General features: G+C 42.1%; 1 protein-coding gene across 1 annotated transcript; it reads left to right on the forward strand.

Annotated features, from left to right (window-relative positions):
* The first annotated feature begins 66 nt into the window (after window positions 1-66).
* btbd8 (BTB domain containing 8) lies at window positions 67-27,224 on the forward strand. Its single transcript, XM_083911306.1, has 19 exons — window positions 67-127; window positions 931-1,049; window positions 2,948-3,127; window positions 5,386-5,510; window positions 5,858-5,972; window positions 7,928-8,017; window positions 9,593-9,673; window positions 9,759-9,855; window positions 11,164-11,252; window positions 12,885-12,987; window positions 13,473-13,655; window positions 13,741-13,908; window positions 16,190-16,319; window positions 17,245-17,306; window positions 17,946-18,489; window positions 19,172-19,259; window positions 21,583-21,689; window positions 21,780-23,690; window positions 26,441-27,224. The coding sequence occupies exons 2-19, from the start codon at window positions 946-948 to the stop codon at window positions 26,938-26,940; spliced, it is 4,677 nt and encodes a 1,558-aa protein (XP_083767432.1). The 5' UTR covers window positions 67-127; window positions 931-945; the 3' UTR covers window positions 26,941-27,224.
* Window positions 27,225-27,908: the final 684 nt, after the last annotated feature.

Genomic DNA, 27,908 nt, shown 5'->3' on the forward strand with positions numbered 1-27,908 from the left:
ATGTGCCGCAGCTTAAGTGCTGTGACGAGTTGTCCGCTCCTCCTGTCCCTGTCCCGGTGGGTGGCGAACAGCGTGCAGCGGTGATGTCAACAACATCGGTCAGTGGGTCAGCCGCCCGTTAAAGAAGGTACTTACTATGCCTGTTACCGAAGCTCATACTGAGAGGCTGCTATAAATTTCTACAGGTCCATCAACCGGCATTCAGGGTTTAAGGTACAAGGAGGTAACTACTAACGGTAACCAGTGTTAGCTCGCGCTAGCATGCTAGCACCGAGAGGAAAACGAGAGTAATGTTATTTAGCTTACAGGGCAGACCGTGTCGGGCAGAGAGCAGACAGTGGATACATATGGCGAATACATCAGAATCAGAAATACTTTAATAATTGTAAATGATTTAAATGTGTCAAACATGTGTACGCATAGGGAGGCTATGTGTGTGAGTGTGTTTTTATTTGGAATGAATGAAACTTACTCAAAATAGAGACAAACTGGTAAACCCTGGTGATTTCATCGTGTGTTTTTATCCCGGAAGCTAAGGCATTCTATCACTGACGCTACTATTGTCGTTTTAATAATACCATATCATAATTTTCACATAAGTAGGCTACTGGTATTGTGTCGGGCTCGTCTCTTCCCATTTGAGTGTATATAATGGTAAGCAGCGCCTCTCTGGGTCACTGTGTGGTCAAAGATGGTGTTGTCTCCTGACAGCAGAGCCAATCATGTCAGGGCAGCTCCTGGAGTCAGGGGAAGTTGGTATCATATTAAGTGTATACTACATATTTAAGCATAAAACTGCATCCCATGTGCCTGGTTGTATTCCAGAAAAATGTAACTATTTATTTATTTTTTTTGTTTCCAAAGCATGCCCCTGGAGTTTGTCCAGCTCTTCTTGAACAGGCTGAGGACTCTGTCTTGTCTCTTTTACAGTCATCCTCATGAACCATGATCACCACAGAGGCTGCGAGAGAGTTCCAGGCCAAAGAGCGCAAATACAAAGAGCAGCTGAAGAGATGTTTATCATCGGCTTTATCTGCAGACCTGAACAGGTGAGCATGTGACACCATGCGCTGAACTGCAAAGGCCTTGGTTAAATGTTGATCATTGGCAGATGTCAGTAACAAAGACCTGTGTCAAATGGGAAAACTCTGATTCTGTGATCTCGTCTTCTTGCATTGTCTGCAGCTTCTTTCACCGTCTGTTACAGAACATTGATGTAAAGAACCTGCTGGTAGATCCAGTTTAATCAGGATTGCTGTTTTACAACAGCAAAAAAAAAATCTTACCTCAAGGATTATTTTGAACCCTTTAAAGGGACACTCCATTGATTTTACTCAATAAGTTCAGGTTATTTGTAACAAAGCGCAGTACTCAACTTGTAAAAGTGTTCTGTAATATCTCTTTCAAAGTTCGAAAAATAATCCTGACGATGTCATCTGGGTCATCGCAGCCGTTGCTTGAGACATAAAATTGTTAAATGAAAACCTGCATTAGAAACAGGAGGTGTGGAAAAACCTTATTAATCGTGATGAGGCAGGGAGGATCTAATGATTTAGTTGCATGATAGCTCGACGTATGTCAATGGTTTTGTCAATTTGACAGTTTTTGTGATAAAAGCACCAAATCTGGTGGATGTATTAGGGGAATTTGGGTATTCTAGGGACAAGTGTTTAAAGAGCCTGAGTGATGTCTGAGGAAAGCCAGGATAGTTCAGCCTCTGCTGCTGCTTTAATGTAAGCCATTCTTTTCTTGTGAGATTCCTAACATTTACAGCACTAAATTACCCCTTTGACCTCAACTGTAACTCTTCCTCAGAGGAGAGTTTCCTCAGTTTTTATGGAAACTACTTCTTTGACTTTTTAAATAACCTCTACATCATTTTTATTACTTATAATACTACTTTTATTATATTACCCTCCACTGAGAAAGGCTCTAAGATGTGGTTAAAGACTTTGGATGTAGACTATTAAATGGACCTTGAGTTAGGATTTTTGGTCAAACTACTCTTTCCGAGGCCATTACCCTGTAGAAATCTATAGAAGAGTATAAAAAAAAAATCCACATTTGACTAACAGCAAGTTCATGCCTATTATTTTGAAAAGCATTCATTAACTGAGGAACAATGAATAAAACCGTTTAGGAAATGATGTGCATTTAAAGCGGGGCTCATTATCACAGAATAATACATCATAGAATTGGCAAAATGTCACACTTTTGTTACATGTATGGTATTACAATAGCCAAGGGTGGGGGTTTCCCCTTAGATAATAGGATCAGTGCATCTGGAATATAAAACATGGCAAAGTTACAGTAATGTTCACCAATGACTGGAGGCTCACAAGAAACCAGCGCAGGTGGATCCGTGCAGTTCATGGGGGTTTAGTTGATAGGGATGTGGGCGGGAGAAGGGGTCACAGTGATGGACATGGTAACAGCATTTGAACACATACTACTCATCCTATTGGCCTTTAGCTGACTGATTTCTGGGTCGCTCAGATCAGTCATTGAGGCGGGGTGAGAGATAATGATGGTGAGGTAGAAATGGGCTGCCTCAGGACTGTGCTTGTGTTGGTCTGAAGTGGAAAAATAGGCCATCAGGTTAATCTTTGAACCTCCTTGTTTCTAGAGGTTGCTTAAGAAGGCCTTTCTTTATGGTCTATTTTCTATGTTGGCTTTGAATAACTTTATTCATATAGCACCTTTTAAAATCACAGTTTACAAAGTACTTTCACAGACAAATGTACATTTAATACAAATTAGAAACATTTTCGCGTACTTGACTCCAGCCATAGTTTGTTTAGTATTGTTTTATCTAGTCAATGGTCATTTATTCATTCATTCATTCACACTGATGGTGTTTGCATGTTTTATTTTTCTCATCGTTTAAAAAAAGAGGAATTTTGATGAAATTGCAGCTGAATTGAAGTGTTTTAATGCATTTCCCCAGGTTGCTGCAGGAGGAGCTGGAGGCTGATGTTTCTCTGTGTGTCGGGGCAGACTCGCTCCAAGCACACAGAGCCGTACTGTTGGCCAGAGCTCCTCATGTCCTTCAGGGACAGACGCACAAAGATCCCACCATCATTCATCTGTCTGGCTACGAGCTGTCTGACCTGAAAGATTTCCTCAGGTAGGCAGTGGGTTCAAGTGATGATAATTATATTAAATATATTTTTTGTTTCTTTTTTCTGTTTTGGGGATTCAGTCAAACTTCTATCTGCCTCTGTAGAAGAATGCTTTAATAGTTTTCCGAATGCCACTCAGTAGTTTCGCATGAATCCATAATCGCTCTACATCAGTTTTCCAGAAGGGTATGATATGATCTGATTTATCCCTCTCTCTTAGTGTTACAGTTTCACAGACCTGCAGACAGAGGGCGCCAAGCACACTGTCTTAAATCTGCTGGATTTGCTGATGTTTGTATGATTGTTTCAAGGAGTATCGCAGATGAATGCTGCAGCTATTCAATAATAAATTACACATCACATTTTCATGTCAGTGTTGTGACACATAAATCCCAGAGTGTGTGAGTGTTTATCATCATCTGAGTTTCTAGTGTAGAAATTTTCATCAAGCTGTGTGGGCTCTTAGAGCACACAAGTCTTTGATCCACTGATATGTGTCTGTGTCTCATTAGCAGTTTATAATTAGGACTCAGGAGTCATCCTTTTTTGGTTACACTCCCATGAAGTTTGTTTAAAGCCTCCAGTAGGGTTAGGTATCATTGGAAATATGATTAAAGATACCATTCAATTTTGGTAATAAATATCAAAACAACACATTTAATTTCCTTGGTTTGAGGAATGGAAACATGTTTTTGTACATAAACTTTGTATATACCAAATATGGGGCTGGGTGATATGACCAAAATCGTCTGCCTCGATATAGGTCATTTCATTACGTTGGCCCTGAGGTGCAAATCGCACCAGCAAATTATAAAACAAAACGGCAAATGGGAAAACAATACAGCTAATAGGAAACATCAGACCAAAAAAATCATAAAACGCAACGACATCATAACATCTACCGGAAAAGGTAGGCCTTTCTATCAGAGGATGGCTCCTCCTGATTGGACAGACGGACTGTCTGTCTTTTAACAGGAAGAAGAGGTGAAAAACATCAGAAAAGCACCTATTTTGAAAACATGAGGACTTCTGAATATACTTTCGCTATTATGAAGAAATATTTGGATGCAGGGCATATGTATGACATGATAGTTGATATGCTGTCAACCAATCACAACATCAGGATGAGTATCATGTACTTCAGCAAAAACACTAGCTACGTGTTAAACATAACCTTTGCTGAAGTACTTCGAATGGACCAGAGCAACTCCGAATAGTTGCTCTGGTCCATGCAGCTCTGTGAGGATAGCACGTCTCCCCTCGTCCAGTTGTTAATATTTTTTCCCTTGTGTACAACCCTGCTTCTCTCAAACGTGACTTTAAAGTGTGTAGACTGATCCTGATGTTGTGAGGGGCCCGACATATCTGCCAGAGCAAATGAAACATGAGCTCTGCAGATCCGCCTGGCTCCTTGGCTACTTTTTTCTATACTCCTATGTGAATTAAATACTTGACAAATTAAAAGTATTGAGTTTTATTAAGAACTTTAGTGCAAAATGAACGTAATGTGCAAGGATGAGAATATAAAGCGTGGTGTGCTGAAATGCAGTTCAGCTGCTGTTGTTTAACATCGCAATAGCAACAATATGGAAAAATATCTAAAATAGACATTTTTTTATCCTTTTGTATATCATTATATCGCCCTGCTCTATACAAAATATGCCAAACTTCTTAGTGTACTAGCCATTAATGTTTTTTTCTATGACATTTGTTTTTATTAGATAGTGATCGCAGAGGAGAGAGAGAGATAGGGAATGACTTGGAACAAAGATCCCTGGCTTTCATGGGCGGCACCTTAAGCCCTGGGTTTTCAATAAAACAACTTACTCAGCTGCACAACACACCAGGCAGAACAAGTCAGGGTGGTACAGCAAATTACAAAAGTACTCAGGGCTTGTTGTAAACAGTCACTTTATAAAATGCTTCACTGAGGAAAATTCTGTGCAGTTAAACCTGTGAATGTTCTTATTTGTCCAGCGTTATCCCCAAAGACATTTCAGTCAAAAGCAACTGGAGTTGGTTGTTTGTCTAGGAAGAAGTTTCACCTCTCATCCAAGAGGCTTCATCAGTTCATGTACGCATCTGACCAGGCTGGGACTGGTTGTCCAGTTGCTTTTGACTTAAATTTCTTTGGGGCTATGCAGTTAATGTTTGTGGCTCGCCTTCTGTGTCACTGAAGTCTCATCGCATCAAATGAGATTGCAATTAAAATAAGTGTGAAAGCTCTAGTTTTAATTAACATTTAGAGTTTCCCCCCCTGCAGGCGACTGTACACCACAGACCAGAGCATGCGCTCAACTGAAATAATCCCAGACGTGGAGGGTTCAGTCCTGGAAAGTACTCTGTCTGTTCCCGACCCGGCAGACCTTCATTGTTCCACTGACTCAGGTTAACAGATGAACACACTTTTCCATCGAGGGTTTATTCTAGGTTATGTGACCGTTGAGCTGCCCCCCTCCCTCTCCCTTTTTCACATCATGTTATCTCAGCCCTAATCCATTTAAGAGCTAATCTCATTTGGATCCCTGTTGTTCTTCCTGCTAATTGCAGTGTGGCCTTGCAACAGATAATTTTTTTTCACTATTTTCATCATTTTTTGTTTAGTGGTTTGATGATAGCTGCCTCTGCTTTTTACACACAAATACCCATGTTATGTGTCTCACACTCAGCCTTTCTCTTTGTCACTCTTTCCCCTCCTCTTGCCCTTTCCTCATTATCTATCTCAACTTGACCAGATGCTATTCTTGAGCCAGCCTCGGGCCTCGGCGCTGACTTGCTGGATCTGTACCAGAGGGGAGAGCAGTGTGACATCACCATCCAAGTAGCGGAGCAGGTCTTCTCCTGCCACAGGTAGAGCTATTCCTGGTGGCCTCTGGGTCCCCTTATTTACACATCTGGAATCCAGAAGCACAGTGTGTTCGTTTTGTTGCCGTCATAGGTGGCATTCATGGTGAGGGAGCACATCACAGCCACATTTAGCAGATGTGGAAGACTACAGAGGTTGCGCATCCGCTGTTGACTCGTGTCAGTGTGGAGCAACGGTGGGTGGTCATTCAGTGTTGCAGAGGTAGTAGAAGCAGCAACTGGTAACCATGGAGACAGGTCTCTACCAGCTCATGCTCAGGGGAACAGCCAGCCAGAGAGAGAAAGCTGGACTATTTTTTTAGGTTGCTCTGCAGCAGTGATCTGTGGAACAGCACTGTGTTGCAGCTGCAGTTCCCACCCAGAGGCTGAACATATGTAGCACAATAACACAGGACCTTAGAGATGTAGAGCGGATAACTTGTCTATTTCAGTTCTCCAGGAAATATGCCTTGATTGTGGAGTTTGAATGTGTGAAGGCAGTATTTCCAAATAACTATTGGGTAACATTTTTGTGAATGGAACCTGCCCACAAACAGAACAGGTAGCCCTACAAGCTATACAGCAGTTTAGGGGTGTTGATCATGCTTGCGATCAAATAAAAAAAAAAGTTGAAAATGTTTCTCATATCGCTGATATGCATTCCCCAAATTCTAATCTTTTATATTTATATCAAGTTATTTGTCTTATGGACTGCTCTTACATGGGTTCTACACATCTGTATAGGCCTATATGTCCCACCTCTCTGCAGTGCTGCTTGAGTACTGAGGACTTGGACAGTGGCTGCAGGCAGTGAAGGTCATTCGAAAAAAAATTGCCCTTTCCCCCCCAAAATCATGTTTTTTAGGGGCATTCTGCGATTTCTTAGGACATTTTTGCCCTTTGCTCCCCTTAATTTCTGACACTGGCTGCACAGGTCTTCTAAACTGAAACTTAAATCATATTGACACAAAACCCTCAAAAAGAGCTATTTGCACCATAAGGAATAACAGGATGTCTGTCATTTTATCAGTCATGATGCAGTGAATGCCACGAACGGCACCTTAAAGCTGTGCCCCAGTGCTGGTGTGGACAGGGTGGGTGCTGGGGACCTTTAAATCACAATGTTGGGCTCAGTGGTCAATTACTATCAGCCATCGGCGGTGGACAATGGCATCGGCCCAACCCTGAGGTCTAACCCCAGGTGTGAGGCAGGACAGAGGGAAATGTTATTACAAAGTTACTAAGCACTTATTGAGACAGACTTCTATTACACTAAAAAGTATTGAAAGATAAGGCTGGCATTCCCATGAAAGCCAAACCACACACTCCTCATGATACTTTCAGTCTGTGGCCTCAAACCCTTTACTTCCTACTGAAACTATAAAAAATCACAAAGATATAAAAGAAAAAGAAGTAACATTTTTTAAATAAGTAATTTCACTAATAAGATGGGCCTTGTCATATTCAGCAAGCTTTGCTCAAACAGTAGGAAATAGCTGCAGCTACAGATTAAAACATGTTTTGCATGTTTGTAAGTATTTATGGCAGCAGGATAGCTTATTTTAACTTGACTCAAAAGAAACCATAGTGTCATATCTACGTCACCCAGTGCAGTGGGATCTATGGCACAGCGGAATGAGAGACATCGGGCTTTGGATACCCACACAGCACTTGTTAGAGGGATCATTTCACTGTTGTTTTTGTCTTTTCCTGGGATTAAGAATAACAACAGCCTTATCCTTTATTGGAGCCAGTTAAGAACTATAAACACGTCATAGTTCCATGTTTGTGACAGTACAGTCTTCAGAGGCCAGGGAGAATAAAACACACTATATATTTTTTGTCCTCCGGCTTGTCACTTCAAAGCCACTTAAGTACACACAGGCCCACCAGATGACATGTGAAATATTAAAACGGTGGGTGGATCTGACATGCAACTGTCTGCTTTATCGGGTTTCTAGGGCAATCCTGTGTGCGCGGTCTCAGTACTTCAGAGCCATGCTGAGTGGGAGTTGGATGGAGAGCTCCAGACAGTGCATCACTCTACAAGGGTAAGACTGGTGCATCAGCAGGTCCCAGGGATCAATAATACGCAGGCACCCTGGTCTTACAATGAAACATCTCGTTCCTGAACAATACAGTTGAATTACTGTACATGCTGCATTAATTATTCAGAGCTGGCAACAGTGGTGGATCTGTACAGAATCATTTAATGCCCTGTTTTACCTCCACACACCCAAACACGCACAGACACCCACTGCCAGTGGAATCTCAAATGGCTGGCTCAAATTTCTACCAAGCAGGGTTGCAAAATTTCCTCTGTGAGGCTCATGAATGTCTTCTCATCCACCGCCTGCTGAAGAACCCCACCTTCACCACCACCCCCACCATCCCCAGCAGCTCCAGCAGCTCACCACCACCCGCAGTCTCTTTTCAGAGCGGGGAAAGATAAATGAAGCCCATTTTTTTTCTCCAGGGGAGAGACATGTCACTCGCCTCAGCATTACTGATCTGAGGGTAACAGGGGAAGACATAGCTGTCAGAATGGAGAGCTGCTGCATTGACGTGCAAGGGGAAACCTGTGAAGTGGCCCTCGGGCTGCAGTCACGCGGATTGAGTGTTGCGTGATATCTGGGTTTTTATGTGCAGCATTCTCTGTTGTGTTTGCAGTATAGACAGAAAAATCATCTATACTTTGTGCCTGGATTGACAAAGAAACCACGTTTCCAAAAAAGTTGGGACGCTATGTAAAAAAATAATGAAATGTTTATGAAAATGATACCCTTGTTTAGAATTTGATGCCAGCGACACATTTAAGAAGCATTTGGGTCATGTTTACCACTCTGTTGCATCCTCTCTTCTTTTAACAACAATATGGAAGCTTTTGGGAACTTAGGAGACCACTCCCTGTGGAATGTTTTCTCATTCTTGCTTAAAGTAGGTTTTCAGCTGCTCAACAGTTCGCGGTCTCCATTGTCGTATTTTATGTTCCATTACCAAACATTTTCAATGAGTAACAAGTTGGGACTGCAGCGAGGTAAGTTTAGCACCCAGACTCTTTACGGAGCCATGCCGTTGGAATACATGAGTGTGAGTGTGGTTTGGCTTTGTCTTTCTAAAATAAGCAAGGCCTTCCCTGAAAAAGACGTTATCTACTTGGCACCATCACTGATGCTGGCTTTTTAAACCGATAACTGACAACAAGTTGGATGGTCCCTCTCCTTTTTAGCCCGGAGGATGGGGCGTCCGTGATTTAAGAAAAAAAAAAATTGACTCGTCAGACCACAAGACAGTTTGCGACTCAGTTCTGTGAAATGAGCTCAGGGCCCAGAGAAGGCGGCAGTGTTTCTGGATCTGGTTTATATACGGTCTCCTCTTGGCATTGTAGAGTTTCAAGTGTCATTTATAGGCCTGCAAAATGCAAATTCAAAATGGTCATATCATTTCAAAAACAATAACATTTCTCAATTTAATATGGGGTTTCAATATGTACATTTCTATTTACAGTTTTACACCGCATCCCAACTTGACAGACTGTCACTAGACTAGACTGTGACTGGGGACAATTCCGTAAGTTAACTTGATAAATATGGCTCGTTAACAGATTGTTTTGTTAACCGTTCCAGTTTAGGGCCTGATGAGATGGAGATCCTGCTTCAGTTCATGTACGGGGCCATTGTGGATCTGCCACCTGGAGCCAGTGCCAGGTACTGCATGTCAACAGACTGTCCAAAATTAGGTTGGTTTCTGGACCTGAATTCTGACGTGCACTTGGTGTCTCCTGTCCCACAGTCAGGTGGTGCTGGCAGCAGACATGTTGGGTTTAGAGGGACTGAAGGATGTTGTTCAGATGGTTCTGACCCGAGACTACTGCCGCTTCTTCCCCAAGGTCAGCTAAACATATTATGAGGGATGTTATTTCATAGGCTCATGACCTTTTTCCATTTACTGTGCTTTTGTTACATTACATTTAATTTAGCTGTCACTTTTGTCCAAAGTGACTTCCAATAAGTGTATTCAACAATTAGGGTAAAACAAGAAGAGCAAGATATTAAGTAAGTGCCGTAGCTTCAAATAAGCTGATCAACAGTAGAGAGTGCTTTTTTGAAAATTGTATATATATATTTTTTTCAAATCATCTCTTTAGCCAAGGTACTGTCGAAAGAGATGCATTTTTTTATGTGTATGTTTTCTGCCTTCTGAATGTCGATGGGGAGCTCGTTCCACCATTTGGGAGGCGGGACAAAGAATAAATGTTGCCTTTGCGCCAAGAACTCAGTCAGCAGATGAATGGCAGGGACAAAAAGAAAAATGACCTGACCGACGAGGTGCGGGGGCATTCCACAAAACGTCAGGCAAGGAATTTAAAGGTCACAGTGAAACCGTATTTGGGATGTAATATCCATTCTGTCGGTGCTATCGATGCGCTTCAGCTACCACAAACTCTCTGAAGACGCTAATAATTTCACTGTTTCTTGGGGTGGCTGATCTTTGTGAATTGGACTCTCTACGCAACAAGGCTCATTTGCATAGAAACGTTTTAGCACCAGAGGAATGCATATAGTTTTAATATCTGCAAATCACACAGGAGCACTCACATGCTATTGCTTTGCACATTTCACCCTTTGCAGGTGCATCAGAATGACAGTTTTATTGTGCAGGTTTAGCGGCCGCAAAATCTGCACAAACCTTTTGCGAGTTCGCCGGGCAGTGTTTTCACTATCAGTCATGCGGGCCAGAGAAAAGAGTTATTAGCACAAAACCCCTGGCTTCAAGTTACCTTACATTAAAGTTATTCCACTTAGTTCCTTGAATGGAGGTATACACATTTACAATCTGGGAAAAGAGAGCACTGATATTTTGGCAACCTCCAGGGCTGAAAAATGAAGCCAACACAGAAGTGCCAAAAAGTTGTAATTCCTCAAGTGGCTTCAAAAGCAAGTCAATCTCTGCAGACCCCTAACTTTACAGCAGAAATAAACATCTTTATAGACTGGTACAACAAATCCCACTTTTAATCCTCTGGCTGTACACTTGTTGATTTTGTTTGGTTGTCGTCATGCTCAGTGTTAATCAGTATGCTGTTTCACTTCTCTACACTTTCCCATTTTACCACGTTTTTCACTCAGAGCCCTCGGAGCATCACAAATTACTGTATGAATACAAATGCCCCTTTTTCATTTCTCCCCTCATGCAGCCGATTGACGGTGTTCAGAGAACAGTTCTTGAGTGTCTGTCCCTCACACACGCCTTAGGCCTTCAAAATCTCCACATGCTGTGTAAGAGGTGAGTGTCGGTTGTTGCATTTCTTTAAATGGCTTACAGCTTGGAAATTTAAAATGTGACTATAAAGGTGCTCTACTTGAATTACTGAAAAAAGTGGGTTGAGATTGCTTCCACATGGCTCTCACCCCAATGCCTGAGATAAAAACGTTTTTTTTCATGGATATGTCCTTGGTTTGTTTACATGACGTAACAGAAGATAATATTTAATGGACATGGATATGACAACACAGTCGGACACTTGCTGTTACAACATGGTGTATTTATTTATTTTATTTAAGTGTGTAATTCATTTCAACCTGTCACCATTTTACAAATCTTGCCACTGCAAGTTACATCAGCATCTTGTTGCTTGGTAACCAGCATGTGGGTTTATACTTCTGCGTTATTAAGTCACCCAGGGCTGCGGTGAGTTTTATAATGCAATTTGCTTTAATGAAGTTCAATGCACCACTCCGTTGAGTATGTAATCTATATTTGTGATCATTTGAATGAATTACTCTTTAGGCAAGGGGAAAAATAATTTCACATCTATTGATTGATTGTTGTTGTTTTTACTTAGAAAGTTTACCTCCAAAGAAGTGAAGTAAAACATACTTCATAGACACCAGTACAGTTCATTGCATTGAGAAGCTTGCTTGTGCAGATATGTCATATCAGTATGCTGCACAGCTTTTATCCCTTTACCTTCTACTAACACACACATTCAGAATATTTCACTTTAACTTTACTTGTAGCTGATTCTTCTGAAAGCTAACTATGCTCTTTCACTACTGTAGTGTAGTATTTGAATGTAGGTCGGTATGCGTGCGTGTGCGTGGGAGGATGTGGCCTTGCCGTGTTGTCTCTGCTGAGTCTGATGAGACACGCGAGTACGACGGTGAAAGTATCTGCGCTGCTCTGTGCAGCAGTGCGTTACTGACCTTCTCATCCTCACTCACTCTTGTTCCCTCAAGCAAAGCTCTGCCCACCACTGCTTAGAGTGTCAGACTCCTCTGGCTTACAGAAATGCAGAAAAGGCCTTTGTGTGACTCATTGGGGAAAATGGTCAAATTCATACTTGCCAACTTCCCATTTTTTCCTGAGAAATGCCCATTTTTCATTGCCTTTTCCTAGTTTCCTCCTAGGGTCAAAATTCTGATTTATCAAACATTTACAACCTGTCTCAGACACTGTACAGTAGTGATGCTATGCATGGTTTGTGGCTACGGGTGGGTGAAATAATACGTAATTTATGCGGAAAATGTTAATTACATTCTCCTCTGTGTGCATATTCATTGATAATTGCAGTTTTTAGTTCTGCTGCTTAAATGCCCCACAACATTTGCTGCAATGACATTACTGTGCGCATGTAAATGTTTACAGTCACTGAAAGCAGCAGTTGCGTGCACAGACTCTAAAGGGGCAGAGGCAAAAAATGAAGAGAGGGGTGAATTATTCTGTATTCTTTCATGACAAGTAATAGTTACATTTAAAGTATTAAATATAAAAATGCTGTCTCAGTGTATGTATTATTTTTTTATTTAGATTTTCATTCTTTAAAAGTCAACAGAATGCAGGAAACAAAGCATTCCCACCCCCCCGAAACTGAACTGTCCTGTTAAGTAAGTAATAGTCTGCAATGTGTATTGTCAGGTGGGTAGCTGATCATTATGTGAAGACCTGGTGCGAGAGAAACTTTTCCCTCTTGTCTCCTGAGCTCCACGTAGCGTGTCTAACGGCTGTAACTGAAACCATGGTGAGTTCCCTTCTCCCTGAGTCATCAGCCGTACTGTATTCATGTAATTGCGCAAATATCATCAACCCATTCCCCAGTGTTTTTTTCCACAGGAAGGAAATTCAAACATAATCCAATCAAAGATGACCTTTATTAAATTCTCAGTTATTAAAGACAGACTAATTTAGGAATATGATGGTGATGTAGACAGATGGGGAGTGATTCAGCAGCCTTATAATTGAATCTTGAGTCTGTCTTTCATCACTATCAAAGAGGTGGAGTGCATTCTGTGAATAAAGCAAGACAAATGTACTATTGTTCACTGTAGACAAGTATTGAGATTTAGAGCTGGCCAAGGACCATTACACTATTCTGGGTCTCCCTCCACCCATCAATAGGTCCTGGGCAGGAATAAAAGTGTGCTCTTATATTAAACTGTGTTCATTCGACTGTATTTTGTTTTCACCTTGAGAGAGTATCTTAAGCTGATAGATGTTTCCATTCAGACTGTGCAGAACGCAGTAACCATGCTCTGTGGCACTGAGCAGTTGATTGGCAGTCTCCCAGAAGTTAAGTGGGCCCAACAGGTGAAGAGTCTCGCCACAGAGCTGCAGGAGGAGAGCCTACATGTCATTGTCCAGCATCTCCCCAAAGTCATACGCACTCAGGCCTTCCAGGACCTTTGCAGGGTAATGCGGTGATGTAGCCATGCTAATGCACATATTCAGCTCAGGCTCCTATGGCTTTCTCAGTGTCCGTCATATACCATTACAGAGGGAAGAGTTTACCCGTGAGCCCACGTTGTTGAAGAAGCTGTGTTCAGCCATCAGAGAGGGTGTGACCGTGGACAACTGCTGTGATCTTTTCGCTGCTGTGTACTTTCTATGTGGAGATGACATGGAAGACGGCTCTCTCCTGGAGCAGAAAGGGCACAAACAAGAGGTGATATAAAGCAGATTCTTTCTTTTCAAAAACAGACATCATACTGAAACCTTATCTGTGTTGTGTGTTTCCCATTTAGTCCTTTTCTTGAAGCACAGAACAAGCAATCAAACCTAATTGCTGACGAAACAACCACACTAAAACTGCCTGAGATTGTGACTTTTGGTCTCCAGACTATATTGTTGTCCTCAGTGGATCAAGTTTGGACTAACTAACCTCACCAATCTAACTTCATTAGAGAGTATGATCAACAGTGGTGGGATTGCCAAAGCAACTTTCTTTTAACTGCAAAGGAAGACCGTGAGATGGTGTTAAAACCTCTGTGAAAAGCTAGTAGGTGGCTGTTAAGTTATGATTTTTACCAGCCACGACAGCGTGTTGTTGTATTGTTATCACTTTGTGCGTTTGTGTGTGTGTCATCATGGCAAAATGTGTTCCTGGAAACACTTGCTGTAGCCGTAACTACCACAGGGGCAATTTTAAGTATTGTATTGGATTTGTAACTGCGATAGTTTCACAACCGTGCAAGATATAGTCACAAAAATTCAGTGTGTAGATCAGATCAAAATGAACGCCAAGTTAAAAAATGGATGTGCCAAGCAAGGGCACCAGAAGTAGGGAGGAAAAAAATGGGCACTTCTTTACACCCCATGTCCAATCGATGCGAAATAGTCCCTAGTTTTTCTGTGTCCTCCTGTTATTTAAGACAGATAAAGTCCAAAGCATACAGCTTTGGAGGAGCAAACTCCACATATACTTGACGTTTCAGACCACATATATGTGTGTTTAGGGTTAATCTAAATAGGTACAGTGTGGCTTTGCAACCCTGCTCCTAACCAGAATGTGATGTGGGTCTGATGCTGCTCGGCTTTGGTATGAAAGGATGCATAAGGATTTCTGTATAATGGTGATGGTGACCTCTTGGGCTTTCAGCCATGCATTCATTACCTCTTAATCCAACATATGCTTTATTATTATTATCAGTAATTATTATATGTTATTGTATACTGTGAGTTGTTGAAACAATGTTTCAAAGGTAAGCAAATTAGGAAAAGTAATCCTACAGTTACACCACTCAGGCCATGTGATTCAGTACAACTGTCAAATGAGAAAGATGAGCTTTAAATTCATTTTCTAATTTAAATAGGAGTCAGTTATCAATTGATACTGATAAAATAATAACTTCCTGCTCCTGTCTAAATTTAAAGGTGCCCTGTGGAGATTTCAGGTAAACAGATTAAAATGACTTCTACTCAAATGTGTTGAATGCATTTCCTCATAGAACACTTGCAAAGCTGATTTAAAAGAAAAAAATGTTAACATGCTTCTTCGCTGCTTTTGTTGGCACATTGCAGCATATCTCTCCGGCACTTGTAGATCAGTGGGGAAGTGTGAAAGCATTGGCAGGATTGTGTATCATGTCACCTGCATGTACACTAGATAAACAAAACAGGAACACAGTCATGGAAAAACTGCTCTATTAGAGATCAAACACTCCACAGGTTACCTTTAACAGCACAGGACACAAATGACGCAGCCAGTGAGTAACAAGAACATCAACCATTTCATCAGAATTTGACATGTAGCAGTTCTGATAATTCAGAACTGGAAACATTACCCTTTAATTATAGTAAGTTTGTTTATTTAAATGATAAACTTCCAACTCCATTCTTCACTTTGGATTATTTGAAATGTATTGTGATTATGATTTGCTGCAGTATTGAAATATTGTATGATGGCATACTTATGGCATAAGTATCAGTTAAGAGATTGCTGTCTAACAAAATGTATTGTGTGAGCAAGCAGGTTAAGATCGTGAGATGACTTCCAGTGGAAAGTGACCTGGCTGCACGAGTTAAAGCGCATAACCCCTGTAAATACCGTACAGTATGGCAGAATGGATTAGGCTGAGGGAGACTGTGACGTGTGCCAGCGGCCTTCACTAATCTGGCTGTGTATCTGCTGCTGAGGGGTGTGTTTGGTCAGTGCAGTGGAGGAGGCAGAGATGGCTCCTCCCTACCTCCCAGCCCTGTTTTTATAAGCAGGCGTGGAAACAGGAGAATGGGCATCCGCCGCTGACATCACTGATTTCGCTCAAAGGAGCTCAAGCCGATTCTGCAACAGGGACAGAGGGGGAGGGAGACACTGAGAGAGAGAGGGAAGGAGGGAGGGAGGGGTATTTGTTGCCATGGTGAAAGGTTCTTCAAGCAGCTGCTGATTCGCTTGTGCTGTAGCGCACCCCTCTCCATTCTTCTCTCTCTCTCCTCTGTGTTACCGCCAGCCGTTCAGGCAAGAGATTTGTACGCTGTGCGGTCGGCTCTGGACTTTCCTGCTTCAGACCTTTTACGCGGTCCGCCACACGCAGGGATGGGAGACTCTGTCGCCCAAACACAGAGAGAGGATCCTGGCAGGTAAGGAAGGAAATTCTTGTATGAGCTCTCGTTTTTAGTCACACACAGGATTTTTCATGCTGCGGCGTGTGCGGATGTTTTTTTCCTCTCCTCCCTAGCGCTGAAGCAGTGGCTCTGCATCATTAGAGATGAACTGAAGCCCTTGGAGCAAATGCATAGGCTGATTCAATACTTAATGGTTTCCTTACACACAGCTGCCTGGCCAATACTAACCATTTTATTGTTCATGCAGTGCTGTCCTTTACATTTTTGCTTTATGTGAGCTACCTTTTTAACTCTTGGGCAGAAGAGTGTACGCTAACATGGTTAATGCACCAGACGTGCCATGCTTGTTTTAATGGGTGGGAGTGAAAGGTTGGATTCCTGTCTTTGTGGGTGTTTACATGATTAGAAGCTTCCACAATTACGTATCGCATGCTGTTTCCTCACTGTTGAGCTACTAGTAATGTGTTGAAATGCCCTACGTGAATAATTTATGCCGCTGGTATACTGGTACATTTCTTGCCAGTGAAATTGGATTCTAGGTCTCATGTACAACATAACAAATGTACGCTCAAGTATATTTAATCTTATTTGCGTTTGACTAAAAAAAAATCAACCATCAGGTTCTGAAATTGTTCTTGTATTAAGTAAAGAAGTGCCCCCAATGCTTTGTTTGGATAGTCGCTTCCAGACATGCCTGACCAAACCAATCATCCATGGATGTAATGTTTGTTTCCTAATGGTGAAAAGGGTAAACACACGGTGTGGAAATGATTTTGTGAATGAAAAGAAGAGCTCCTCTCGCTCAGACACAGGCAGCGTCTTGAAAAAATTGGTGCAGCCCTTTTCATCTGTGTTATTCTTGGATTTGACTAGTCTGCAGTAGTTTGCAGGCAAAATACGAACTGGCGAACTGAGTCTTCCTTTGATTCTGTTTTGACAGATGCGATTGATAAAGGGGACAATCGAAGACTTGGTAAAAAGCCTGTGTTCACTAGCTCACAGGTAATATTGTTTTCCAACCATATATTAACATTTGTTCTTTTATTTAAAGTATTGTTTCTTTTTTGTTTCAGAAACAAAAAAGCATTGAAGTTGTATTTGTTAATCAGAACTCTTGACTCTTGACTTAGCTGATGATGTGAACTCATCAGGCTGTTTTAACTCAGATAAATCCATGTATATTTGTGTAATCCCTGACCCTGACTTTGATTACAGTCTATGGCCATCAGATGCCATATGTCATAAATGCGCCACCCTCACAGCAGAGAGCTAGAGTATGAAATGAGCAGCAGGGCCTCTCTAAACAGATGTATAGCTAAGATAAGCCTGGCTGAGGTGATCCAGATAAGTACTGCCAAGATGTTAGGCATGAGTGGTTAAGAGCAGTGGAGCTTCTCTCTGGAAGTGGTTTGATGCAAACGACACAAGAACTTTGCCTGTCTGTAGGCTTTTTTTGTGCTCATTCTCTGAATCCGTAAGATGCTATTTACTGATATTGTTCAACTGAAACTTAAAAGCAATTATGAGTTCAAACTTGTAGTAATCTACACTAATGTTATTCAGGTTCATGTGACCGTGCTGTGGTTATTTGCTGATTAATCCAATCTTATGTGACTAATGTGGGGGTTTTTTCTCCTTCAGTCAAGGGCTGTAAAATGCCCTTCATCTGCACCTGAGATTCCTCCTGTGCACAGGACCCAGAGACTGTCCGAAAACACAACTTCTTCCTCCCGTAGTGCTGCATCAGCCATGAAGTCTGATGGATTGGGGACAGCTAACAAACCAGGAGATGGTCACACATCCAAGACAAAGAATGTAAAGAAGCCAGGAGAGCGGAGTGTACCAGGAAAAGCAAAGCCAGCATCAACTGGCACACCAGTTGTCAATGGCACAGGATCTGCAGGGGCCAGACGGGATGTAGCCAGTGCCAATGGCCCCAGAAGCTCTCATGGGGCCAGAGAGCAAGAAAAGAAGCCAAACCCAGGTGCACGGCCTAAAACCTCTCCCCCGAGCTGCACATCTACAAGCCAGACAGGAGTAATGAAGGCTCAAAAGAGCTCAACAGGAAAGGCTGACAGCACTGTTGGCAACTCCCGAGCTCAGCCCAGCGCTTCCTCCACATCGGGCAGCGCCTCGCCAGAGAACAGTGCCAGCAGCCCTCGCAACGACATCCAATCCATCCCAGGTTTACTCTCTTTAATGACTTCTTTACATTTTATCATTGTCACCAACACCGATTACAGTGTAGGACATCACAGAAGACGAGCTGAAGTGTTGGCAGGCGTAATACTGTAGCTGAATTACGCAAGGACCTGCAGACTAATGAGGAATGTTGTGTTTTGGCCAAGAGGGTTTTTTTGAAGACAAGGGCAGCGTCATCTTTGAATGTTGGTTTATCAGGAAACAAAGCACATGCAGCTGTCCTTGGCAGCCTGCTGGTATCAGTGTACAAACTCTCAGCAGGACAGTAGAGGTCAAAGCCCTAAGCAGCTGTCACACGGGGGTGTGACTGGTCCCTTTGAGCTTCTGTGGGGAGGATGGTTTAATGGATGTGGGGTAATCCTGACTGATATCTGTCTTCAAGGCTGAAGTGGGCCTCAGCTGCCTGTCCTGTCAGTACAAGCGCAGCATGTGTCCCTGTACCCCACCCTGAAAGTGGCTTACTTGACGTCTGTGATGTGAGCTCACACACAGCAAATTACCCCACCCTACTGCCTATCCCTGCTACCCTGAAGATCATCTGGTTTATTCTGGATTTAATCAAAAGTCATATGTATAGGACTTGTGTGCAGTGTTAATTAATCTAAAAACGATCTATGCTGACAAATGTCTATTTAAATCAGTTGTGTTTATTTTCTGTGTTTTAGGTGCAAAGTCCAAACACCATGCCAAAGCGGTGACCAAATCCCCACTGACAAAACCTCCTCAGAAATCCGATTCAACGAAAATCAGCAGGTGAGCTTTACCCTGCAGCATTATGGTGCTTATCAGTGTGCTTTGTCATTGCTTCTCGTGTCTTCAGTAAAATGCTAGGTTTATTCTTTCAACGCTCTTAGTGATGTCCTTGTCCACTTCCTTTGAATGCTCCTGTTGGAGCCACTTTAAATGCCATTCTACCACTTCTACAAGCCTTTAAAAAAAGGTAATGTTCAGGGAGCAAGTCAGCCATCATGAAATCATTTTGGTTGCTAATCACTAAAGCAGTCATCTATGCTCCCTTCAAAGCCACCAGACTTCTTTGACAAAAAACAGTAACAGGACAACACAGGAGTTTCTGCTCTACCACTGCTTCGATCAGTTAGTTAGTTTGTGTTTTTATGTGACTTTGGTGAATTCTAGTTGCTAGTGTAGTCCCATAGCAACCATCTTGGTATGTGCAGGCAGCACAGGAGGGTCTATCTTATTGTGAACCTTATTATTTGTTAATAGAAATCTATTTAGATTTTCGAAGGTGTCTATAACTTTCATATTGCCATACCTAATGGCAGTTTTATAAAAGCAGTAGCTCACTTCAGGCTTTGATACGCTTTGATTATATCACAGCTCAGGGGCCTTGTTCAGCCCAACACATAGCAAGATATCATGGCCTGTAATGAGCTATTGCTGAATTATACAACTGTAAATAAACAATACTTGAGATACTGTAGTTCTCATTTCTAAGACAGATGAACTCTCTTTTGCCTATCACTCCGACTCTGCGGAGCATTCTACAAGTATCTTTCTGTTATATGTCAGTCCTACAGAGTACCTAGGGGCAGTGGAAAAGGCTGTGTTAAAAAAAGGGGCCCAGGACTTGACTTGCGACTTGCAAAATGCAGAAGATATATCAGAAGGGCAAAAAAGGTTTGAGCAACCCCAAAGAGAGGTCATGAGATACCAAATCTTGAAGTATAGCTGATATATTTCATAGATCAATTAAAACGTCCAAACAAGGAAAAAAATAACTGATCTGACTCTTATATTATTATATATATATTATATTATAGTACTAGTGCCATGCATCCTCACTGCAGTTTTAACATGGCCAGACCAAGTTGCAATATGAGCTCAGTGCCAATTATGCCATCACCATTAGCTTAAAGCATTCAGGGCCTAGGAAGATAAACAAACATACCTTAGAGTACATATTCAATAAGGTAAATGTGGGGCAAATAAGATGAGTGTTGCAGCACAGTGTGATCTGGTTGTTTTTTTAGGCCATATGTGGCTGTCAGGAGGTTAAAAGCAGCAGTGTGGCGTTTTTCTGACAAGCCTGTTATCTGTCCTTCAAAGATGTTAAAAATATCCATTTTACAATCGGCATCATCCAAACTCCATCTGTGCTGGGAGCACATCAATGTTTAACAGTCTCCCTGGAAAGCAGCCATGTAAGTAAGATAATAAATAGCCTAACAAAACATATCTTGGTTAAATCTTTGGTTTGCAGTCTTTTGTAAAGAAAAGGATGGTAGAGTTAACAGTTCAATAAAGACGCTTTGGGAGAGCAGTTAAAATTGAGACCCCATCTAGCCTCGATTTACAGTAGGTAGTAGCAAGACAAATCATTTGTACACAGGGCTGGGCGATATATAAATAACATATTGATATTGTCATATAAGCCAGACAGATATCGGAATATGACATCCTTTTTTTTTTCTGTTTTTTTCCTGCAGTGGAGTGATGTCATTTTCTGAATTGACCACACTGTTCAGTTGTTCTGTTATTCTATCCAAATTATTCTTTATCAAAAATCTCATTGTGTCAATATTTTGTGGAAGCACCAACAAGCAACCCTACCGTATGGTCTTGATATCGAGGTAGTCTATTTGTTCAAAAATAATTTGATATTTGATTTTCTCCATATCGTCCAGGCCTATCTGTGCATCATGTGTTTTTAAACCTGACCTAATATTATCTATTAGCATGACAATCAAAGGTAGATTGTGGAACTGCACGAGATAAACTTACTTAGATCATTTGCTCTCCGTTCTCTCATCCCTATAGTTAGATTTTGTTAAAACCCAAGGTAGAACATCCTTTACAACGACACAAGCAACAACTTCTTTGCATTGATAATCAGCTCATGTCTCATCCTTGACAGAATGGAAGAAAAATCTTTGCTGCCCCCCACTGGTGCTTAATATGAATGAATAATTCACTTTCACTGTAACTCTTCTCATAAATATTTTTATTGATGATGTGAGCCTGAGGTATTCATTATTTTTTGAAGATATTATAGTAAACACATTAGTGGTCACTTTTGTTATTTTACAGTTTCACCTTTCTGTTTCAATCACAGTCCTACCAATAAGTCAAGTGTGAGAGAAAGTGGCAAAGTGAAGACTGGTGCTGCTGAGAAAGCAGCAAGAGCAGACACCAAGGGAAGAGGCACACCAGACCACCATGGTGAGATGTTCAAAGTCTGCTCGGTTCAAATATCTGTCACTATACTGAAGAGACGTATTAATGCTCTATTCTGTTTTGTCTTTGGGTTAGTCTCCAAGCATGGATCCTCCATGAAAAAGCCAGCTTCCCCCAGGAAAGAAGACAGCAAGGACGGGTTAAAATCCTCAGCACCAGACAAAGCAGCCAGTGAAGTTCATAAAAAGAAGATCACAAAACCTGTTTCGGCGCCTGGAGCGCCAGCTAAATCCAGTGCTAAACCACCAAAAGCCTCTTCGGCCCCCTCCAAGCAATCTTCAGTAGTTGCTGCCAAGTCTGGACCAAAGCCGAGAATTACTACTGAATCATCTATGGAGAAAGCTTCTCCAAAATCTGGAGGAACTTCCAAAACCTCAGCTGCGTCTGCCTCCAAGAAATCAGGGACTAAAGGAAAAGAGGAAGTGAATGGTAAAAATTCAGCCTGTAAGACTGAGCTTGCTCCAACTGAAAACACTGGGGATGCTGCAGTGCATAAAGATAGTACAGAGGTAGTGCTTGCTGGACAGCCTGGAGCACACAATACACAGCCAATAAGCCAGGGCGGAGAGGATTCACTTAGTCTTCAACCAGAATCCAGCCCTAAGCAGAGTCAGAAGACTGACATACAGCCAGAAAACACTCACAGTGCACCAGCAGCTAACAAAATCCCACATGTCAAATCTGCTAATGCAGACACTTGCAAACAAACTGAAGGGAGTAAAGCGAAACAGTCTCCAAGTGGTGTCATTCCCGCTCACATCAGCGGAGTGCATGTTCATGAGGTCAGCTCCCCAAATTCTCCGAGAGACACTGAACGCCCTGTAGACACCCCCTGCAGCATGGGAAGCACTGACACTCCCTTAGAGGATTCCTGGAGCGGCATCCACCATCAGGTCAGCCCGGAGTCTGAGACCAGCACACACACCACATCGTCTGACGACATCAAGCCCCGCTCAGAGGACTACGACGCAGGAGGCTCTCAAGACGACGACTGCTCCAACGACAGAGGTGTTTCCAAGTGCGGCACCATGCGCTGCCATGACTTCTTGGGTCGCAGTAGCAGCGACACAAGCACCCCGGAGGAGTTAAAGATGTACGAAGGTGGGGCGGGGTTAAGAGTGGAGGTGCGGCTGCGTGGACGAGAAACGGAGACCACCAGTGAGGAGGAGGGAGTAGGACAGCGTCCTCGTTCCTGGTTGCATAGAGACGAGGTTGCTGTAGAGGAGGAACACTCGGAGGTCGAGGCCACTGTGACTGTAAAGAGCGTCCCCGACCCCCAGCTCTTCTCCTCTGAGGAGGAAGATGAAGATGAAGAGGCAACGGAAGATGAGAGGTCTGAGGTTGAGGTGATTCCAGGTCAGGCTCAGCTGCCACCAACTGACCCCTCGCCGCAATTTCAGGGGATTATTAACCTAGCTTTCGATGATGAAGGTGTGGAGCAGGAGAACGACCAGCCCGACTACCAGACGACTTCTAACTTTCGTCGCTCGGTGTTACTCTCTGTCGATGAGTGTGAGGAGTTGGGCTCCGAAGAGGGCGGGGTCCAAACTCCACCTCAACAGCAAGATGAAGGTGTTACTCCCTGTGACGTTTTTGAGTCGGACTCTGTAGCCCTTAAGTCCAATTGTGCCCCTTCCAGTGACCAACAGAACCACCTGCCATGCCATCTTGAAAGTAAAGGTAAACAACACAACGAAGAACAGGAAGAGAAATCCCCTGTTTTTCTTACAGAGATCCAAGAGCCCGTTCAGGAGGAGAGTAATGAAGTGAAGAACAGTGGTCCTGTCCTGGATGCTGACACTAGAGACCTCCCGCCCCAGGAGCGCCCGTGCCACCTGGATCTGCGGCACACTGAACAATACAACGGAGGGCTGCGCAAAAATCACACCAATCCCTCAGAAATCAAGAAAGCTGATTTACATCTAGACTTAAATGAGCCTCAGCTGACAGGGGACTCTCCTGTACATGCTGCACAATCTCCAGCAGGTAATGTATGATCTACGGACCCTTCCTAGACCCCAAATCCAAAGCCATCTCTTATCCCCAAACTCCATCAGTGAAGGTGTAGTTTATCCCTGCAAGATTCATTCTCTGCTCTGATTCCTAGACCTTACCTACATCCAACATAAACCCATCCCTCTTTCAGAAAAAAAGGATATAGTGTAGTAACTAATTGAGTACTAGTTCAAATTCAAATGAAATCAGTGGTCATCATAATTTCATAGCTAAAAGCTTCCTCTCATTTCAACCCATTGATTGTGTAGCTATTGTGAATTTGAATTTGCAACATCAGTATCCTTTTAAAGATGGAGATTGGTCTCATCATAAATAAACTGTACATTTTAAACAACTGAACTACCTTAAGTCAAAGGCATTTAGGCCTTGGTAATTCAGTTCACACAAAAAAGGGAAAGCAGTGTACATTTCCTTCAGACTGATCATAGAATTGTATTTGTCCAAAAGAATCTGCCTTGTGACAAGGCCTGTGACATAGATATACCAATGCACTTTTATGTACATACAAAAAAGATTTTTGATTATTTTTGTCATTTCTTTTATGCAGTGGAACAGTCTTAGGCCCTGTCAAGCCATAGGTAATTTGACATAGTTGAGGGTGCTTTAAATATATATATTTTAACATCAATATATCTGTGCCAAATTCATTGTGGTTTGTTGGTATAACTATTTTACGGTTACCGTCATTGAGATCATTTTATGTCATGCCACTGATAGCGATGTTGATAAAGTTTGTGTTTCTTAAAAGTTACACTACATTTTTCCATAAGCTCCATTGAGGAGTGTTGCTTTTTTTATTCATTAAACCATTGCCCTTTTGAGGAACACAAACCAGATGCTCTTCTTCTTTTGTGCCAGGAAGCACAAACAAGTCTGGAGCTTGTGGTACACAATGTCACTTGCAGTTTGGCATCACTAGAAGCTGCTTGGCATCTCAGTGATGGTCTTTTTGTTTAAAGCGATTATACTAACATCTTCAAATACATTTGACAAGATTTGTTGATGTTAAACTGCTATATTTAGGACCTAATGATTTTTTTTTCTGTTGAGCAACAAAATGGATAGTTCAGATTTGTTTTTTTGGCTTGTGTATGAGGTACTCATGAATAGTCAGTCTATTACCTACAGTAAATGGTGGTCGCATTGGTGTTTTAAAGGGTATGTTTGGATTCACCAGAGTGACATAATAACCAAACCGATTGACGCAGCCACAGAAAAGCAATTCCTGTGTTCTGTGAGGTGAAATGACTGTTTTTGTCAAAGGAGCCTGGTGGCTTTGATGAGAGCATACAGTAGATGGGTATATATAATAGATTCCGTTCACCATTGGAAAGGTCGTCAGATGGCAAGGTAGAGTGGTGAAAATATTCTAAATATAGCGTACACTTCAACTGATATTGAATTTTTTAGGTGGCTAAAATACATTTATCTGCTTCCCCCACCACAGCAGTACATTGCTTATCTTCCACATTGCTTCTCTAAACTAGGGGCTTGCAGACCGCCATCCACTGTAGGTAATACACTGACTATGGATAAGTCCATAATACAGCTTAACTTCAAAATATCCAAATGATCCTGTTATGGTCAAATACAAAATGATGGAACAAAATAGATGACACTAAACTGCCACTGCTTCTCAAAAAAGTGTTATACTATGGAACTTTTCCCTTGCATCTCCTTGTTGTTTATCTTTATTTCTATTCGAGAATGTACCTGTTCCTGAGTTGTTTTTTGGTTGTTTATTTTGCACTGCACACATGCATGCTACTATTAAAATTAATTTGTCATTCCTTTCTACCATCAGTCATTTTTATGTTTTTTTTTCTCCATTATCCACTACTTTTTTGTCATTTTGCAAGTAGACTTATGTCTAGATACCTAGACATGCACTTTAAAAGAAGACTGTAGTTTGTTGTCTATGAGCTTTTGTTCAGTAGGTCTGTGTAGTGTCAGTAGCCTCATCTGTATGTGATCTGTCTTTAGAGCAGCTGTCACGGTCCTGCCATGTCTCTCTTTTTTCACTACCATATTCAGAAAAAGAAATCCTGCTGCACCATTACTGAGGGTTTATCCCACTGCAAACATGTAAATGATTTTGTTTTCATTATCAAACAGTGATCAGTTACTTCATCTTTTGCCTTTTTGAAATTGTTAAAAATAGAAAAGAATGTCAAAAGAAACTTGGTGCTGTACCATCCTTTGTGCTGCTAAGTAAAGCACTCCTGCTTGCATTTTAGGTTTTTGTGTAATGAATCTGTTCATTAGGTCTGCCCGTTCAAAGACCTGCACGTAAATCTCATAATAACATATCACTGTTAATTACTGACAAATGCAAAGTTCACTGGTGCTGGCAGTGCATGGCTTACTTTGTTTGAACATGTGGATAAAGAGATGCATTCAGATTAGCATTCCTCTGTGCGTTACCTTAAGCAGCTGTATACCCTTGACATCCATATTTGAAGTTATCGGTGAATTTCAAACCAACAAATTTAAAATCGGTTATGGTATCGCCATTTAACTGACTATAATGTGACCATCAATGCCATTGCTTCAATACTGTGCTGTCATCACCTAACTTCACTATGGAATCTCACAGTTGCATTAAGGGTAATCATTCAGTTTTCAGTTTTATTGTAGTAGGCATTGACTAGTCTCTGAAATGAAGAAGAAAAAAAACCTGGAAGAGTGAATCATTTTGCAGTATTGTCAATTGTTTTTAGGGGACAATGGTTGTGACAGATTGGATCAAACCTGCACACATGACCGCCGGCCATCCAAAGCCCTCTCTCCCATTTACGAGATGGATGCGGGAGAAGCATTTGAGCACTGCTCGGACAAGGACAGGAATGTTAAAGTGAAGGCAGAGGAAGAAAGGCAAATAGGGGGCGATGACAAAGGCAATGAGTTTGCAGAACGGGACTGGAGCCTGCTCAGGCAGCTCCTCTCGGACCACGAGTCCAATCTGGGCGTCATAAACCCGGTGCCCGAGGAGCTCAACCTGGCCCAGTACCTTATCAAGCAGACATTGTCCCTTTCACGTGACTGCCTTGACTCGCAGGCCTTCCTGTCCCCAGAGAAGGAGACCTTCAAACGCTGGGCGGAGCTCATCTCGCCCATAGAGGACTCCTCCACCAGCATCACAGTAACCAGCTTCTCCCCAGAAGACGCCGCATCTCCACAGGGGGAGTGGACCATCGTGGAGCTGGAAACGCATCACTGAGCTCACAGAGGAGAGCCTGCCGGACAGTTGACATTTCCTCTGTGGACTTTGAACGTCTTTACATCAACTTTGTCTTAATTTATTATAATTTATACTCTTCTTCTGTCTCTCTTTTTGACACATCATCATTTCTGGACTCTGCAGCAGCTTATTTGCATTCTTCATTAAGCCCTCCGTAGATGGTTTCTTGACACAAATGGGCTGTTATGCATGCACTTTTGTATGTCTGTTGAATTGTTGTTGCTTCAGAGCTCTAGAAAAGAATAGAGTAAGAAAAAATCATTTCTTTCTCACGGCAGTCTTCTGATAATATGGTTGACTGAAGTTTCTTAAAGAAAAAAATAATATTGGCCTTCTGGCTTGCATTTAGTGTCATATTGAAAATAAAAGTTTGTGTTTCTTGAAAAAAATAAAAGTGGTCCTCACTGTCAAGTCATAGGAATTAATGTTTTTATTTGGGGGGGCATTTGCACGCTGATTTAGACTCAATCGATTTTGAATAGTGTCAGTTTTGTCGGTTTCACAGGTGTAATTGACATTAACATCTGCTGAGACAGGTGTGGAGCCTTAATTAATGATATGACTCACACCTGTGTTTGTCCTGTGTGACGAGTTCAAATGTCGGCCGTGTAAAATGGCAAAACGAATATTTCATCATACAAAAAACACTAACAGCTGCTGTAAATAAGCTATAAATATACTAGTAAATGCACACCTGTGTTCACAATAAAGTAACTATATTAACCGAACAAACTCACCTGTGGGAAAAAACACAAGGCGCATTCCTGGCTTTTACCGTTGCTCTTTAGCCACAACACCGCTCCGTACTCCAGAAATGCTAAGCTAACACAACAGCGGCCTCTCGTGGGATTCTGTTAGCATGACAGATCTGACGCTCGTGCTGCCTTCAAGAGCAGAGGCGGCTGTCTCGTGCGAGTGCACCGCGAGCCGAAGGCACGGTTTCGGTG

Source organism: Echiichthys vipera (assembly GCF_963691815.1).
Source record: "Echiichthys vipera genome assembly, chromosome: 3".
NCBI lineage: Eukaryota > Metazoa > Chordata > Actinopteri > Perciformes > Trachinidae > Echiichthys > Echiichthys vipera.

What these genes read in the sequence shown, in the direction of transcription:
- btbd8 (XM_083911306.1), top strand. Translation starts at nt 946, where the DNA reads ATGATCACCACAGAGGCTGCGAGAGAGTTCCAGGCCAAAGAGCGCAAA. An exon ending in CTGTGTTCACTAGCTCACAG is followed by an intron (nt 17,307 to 17,945) that starts GTAATATTGTTT and finishes TTTCTCCTTCAG; the next exon opens with TCAAGGGCTGTAAAATGCCC. An exon ending in AGGCACACCAGACCACCATG is followed by an intron (nt 21,690 to 21,779) that starts GTGAGATGTTCA and finishes TCTTTGGGTTAG; the next exon opens with TCTCCAAGCATGGATCCTCC.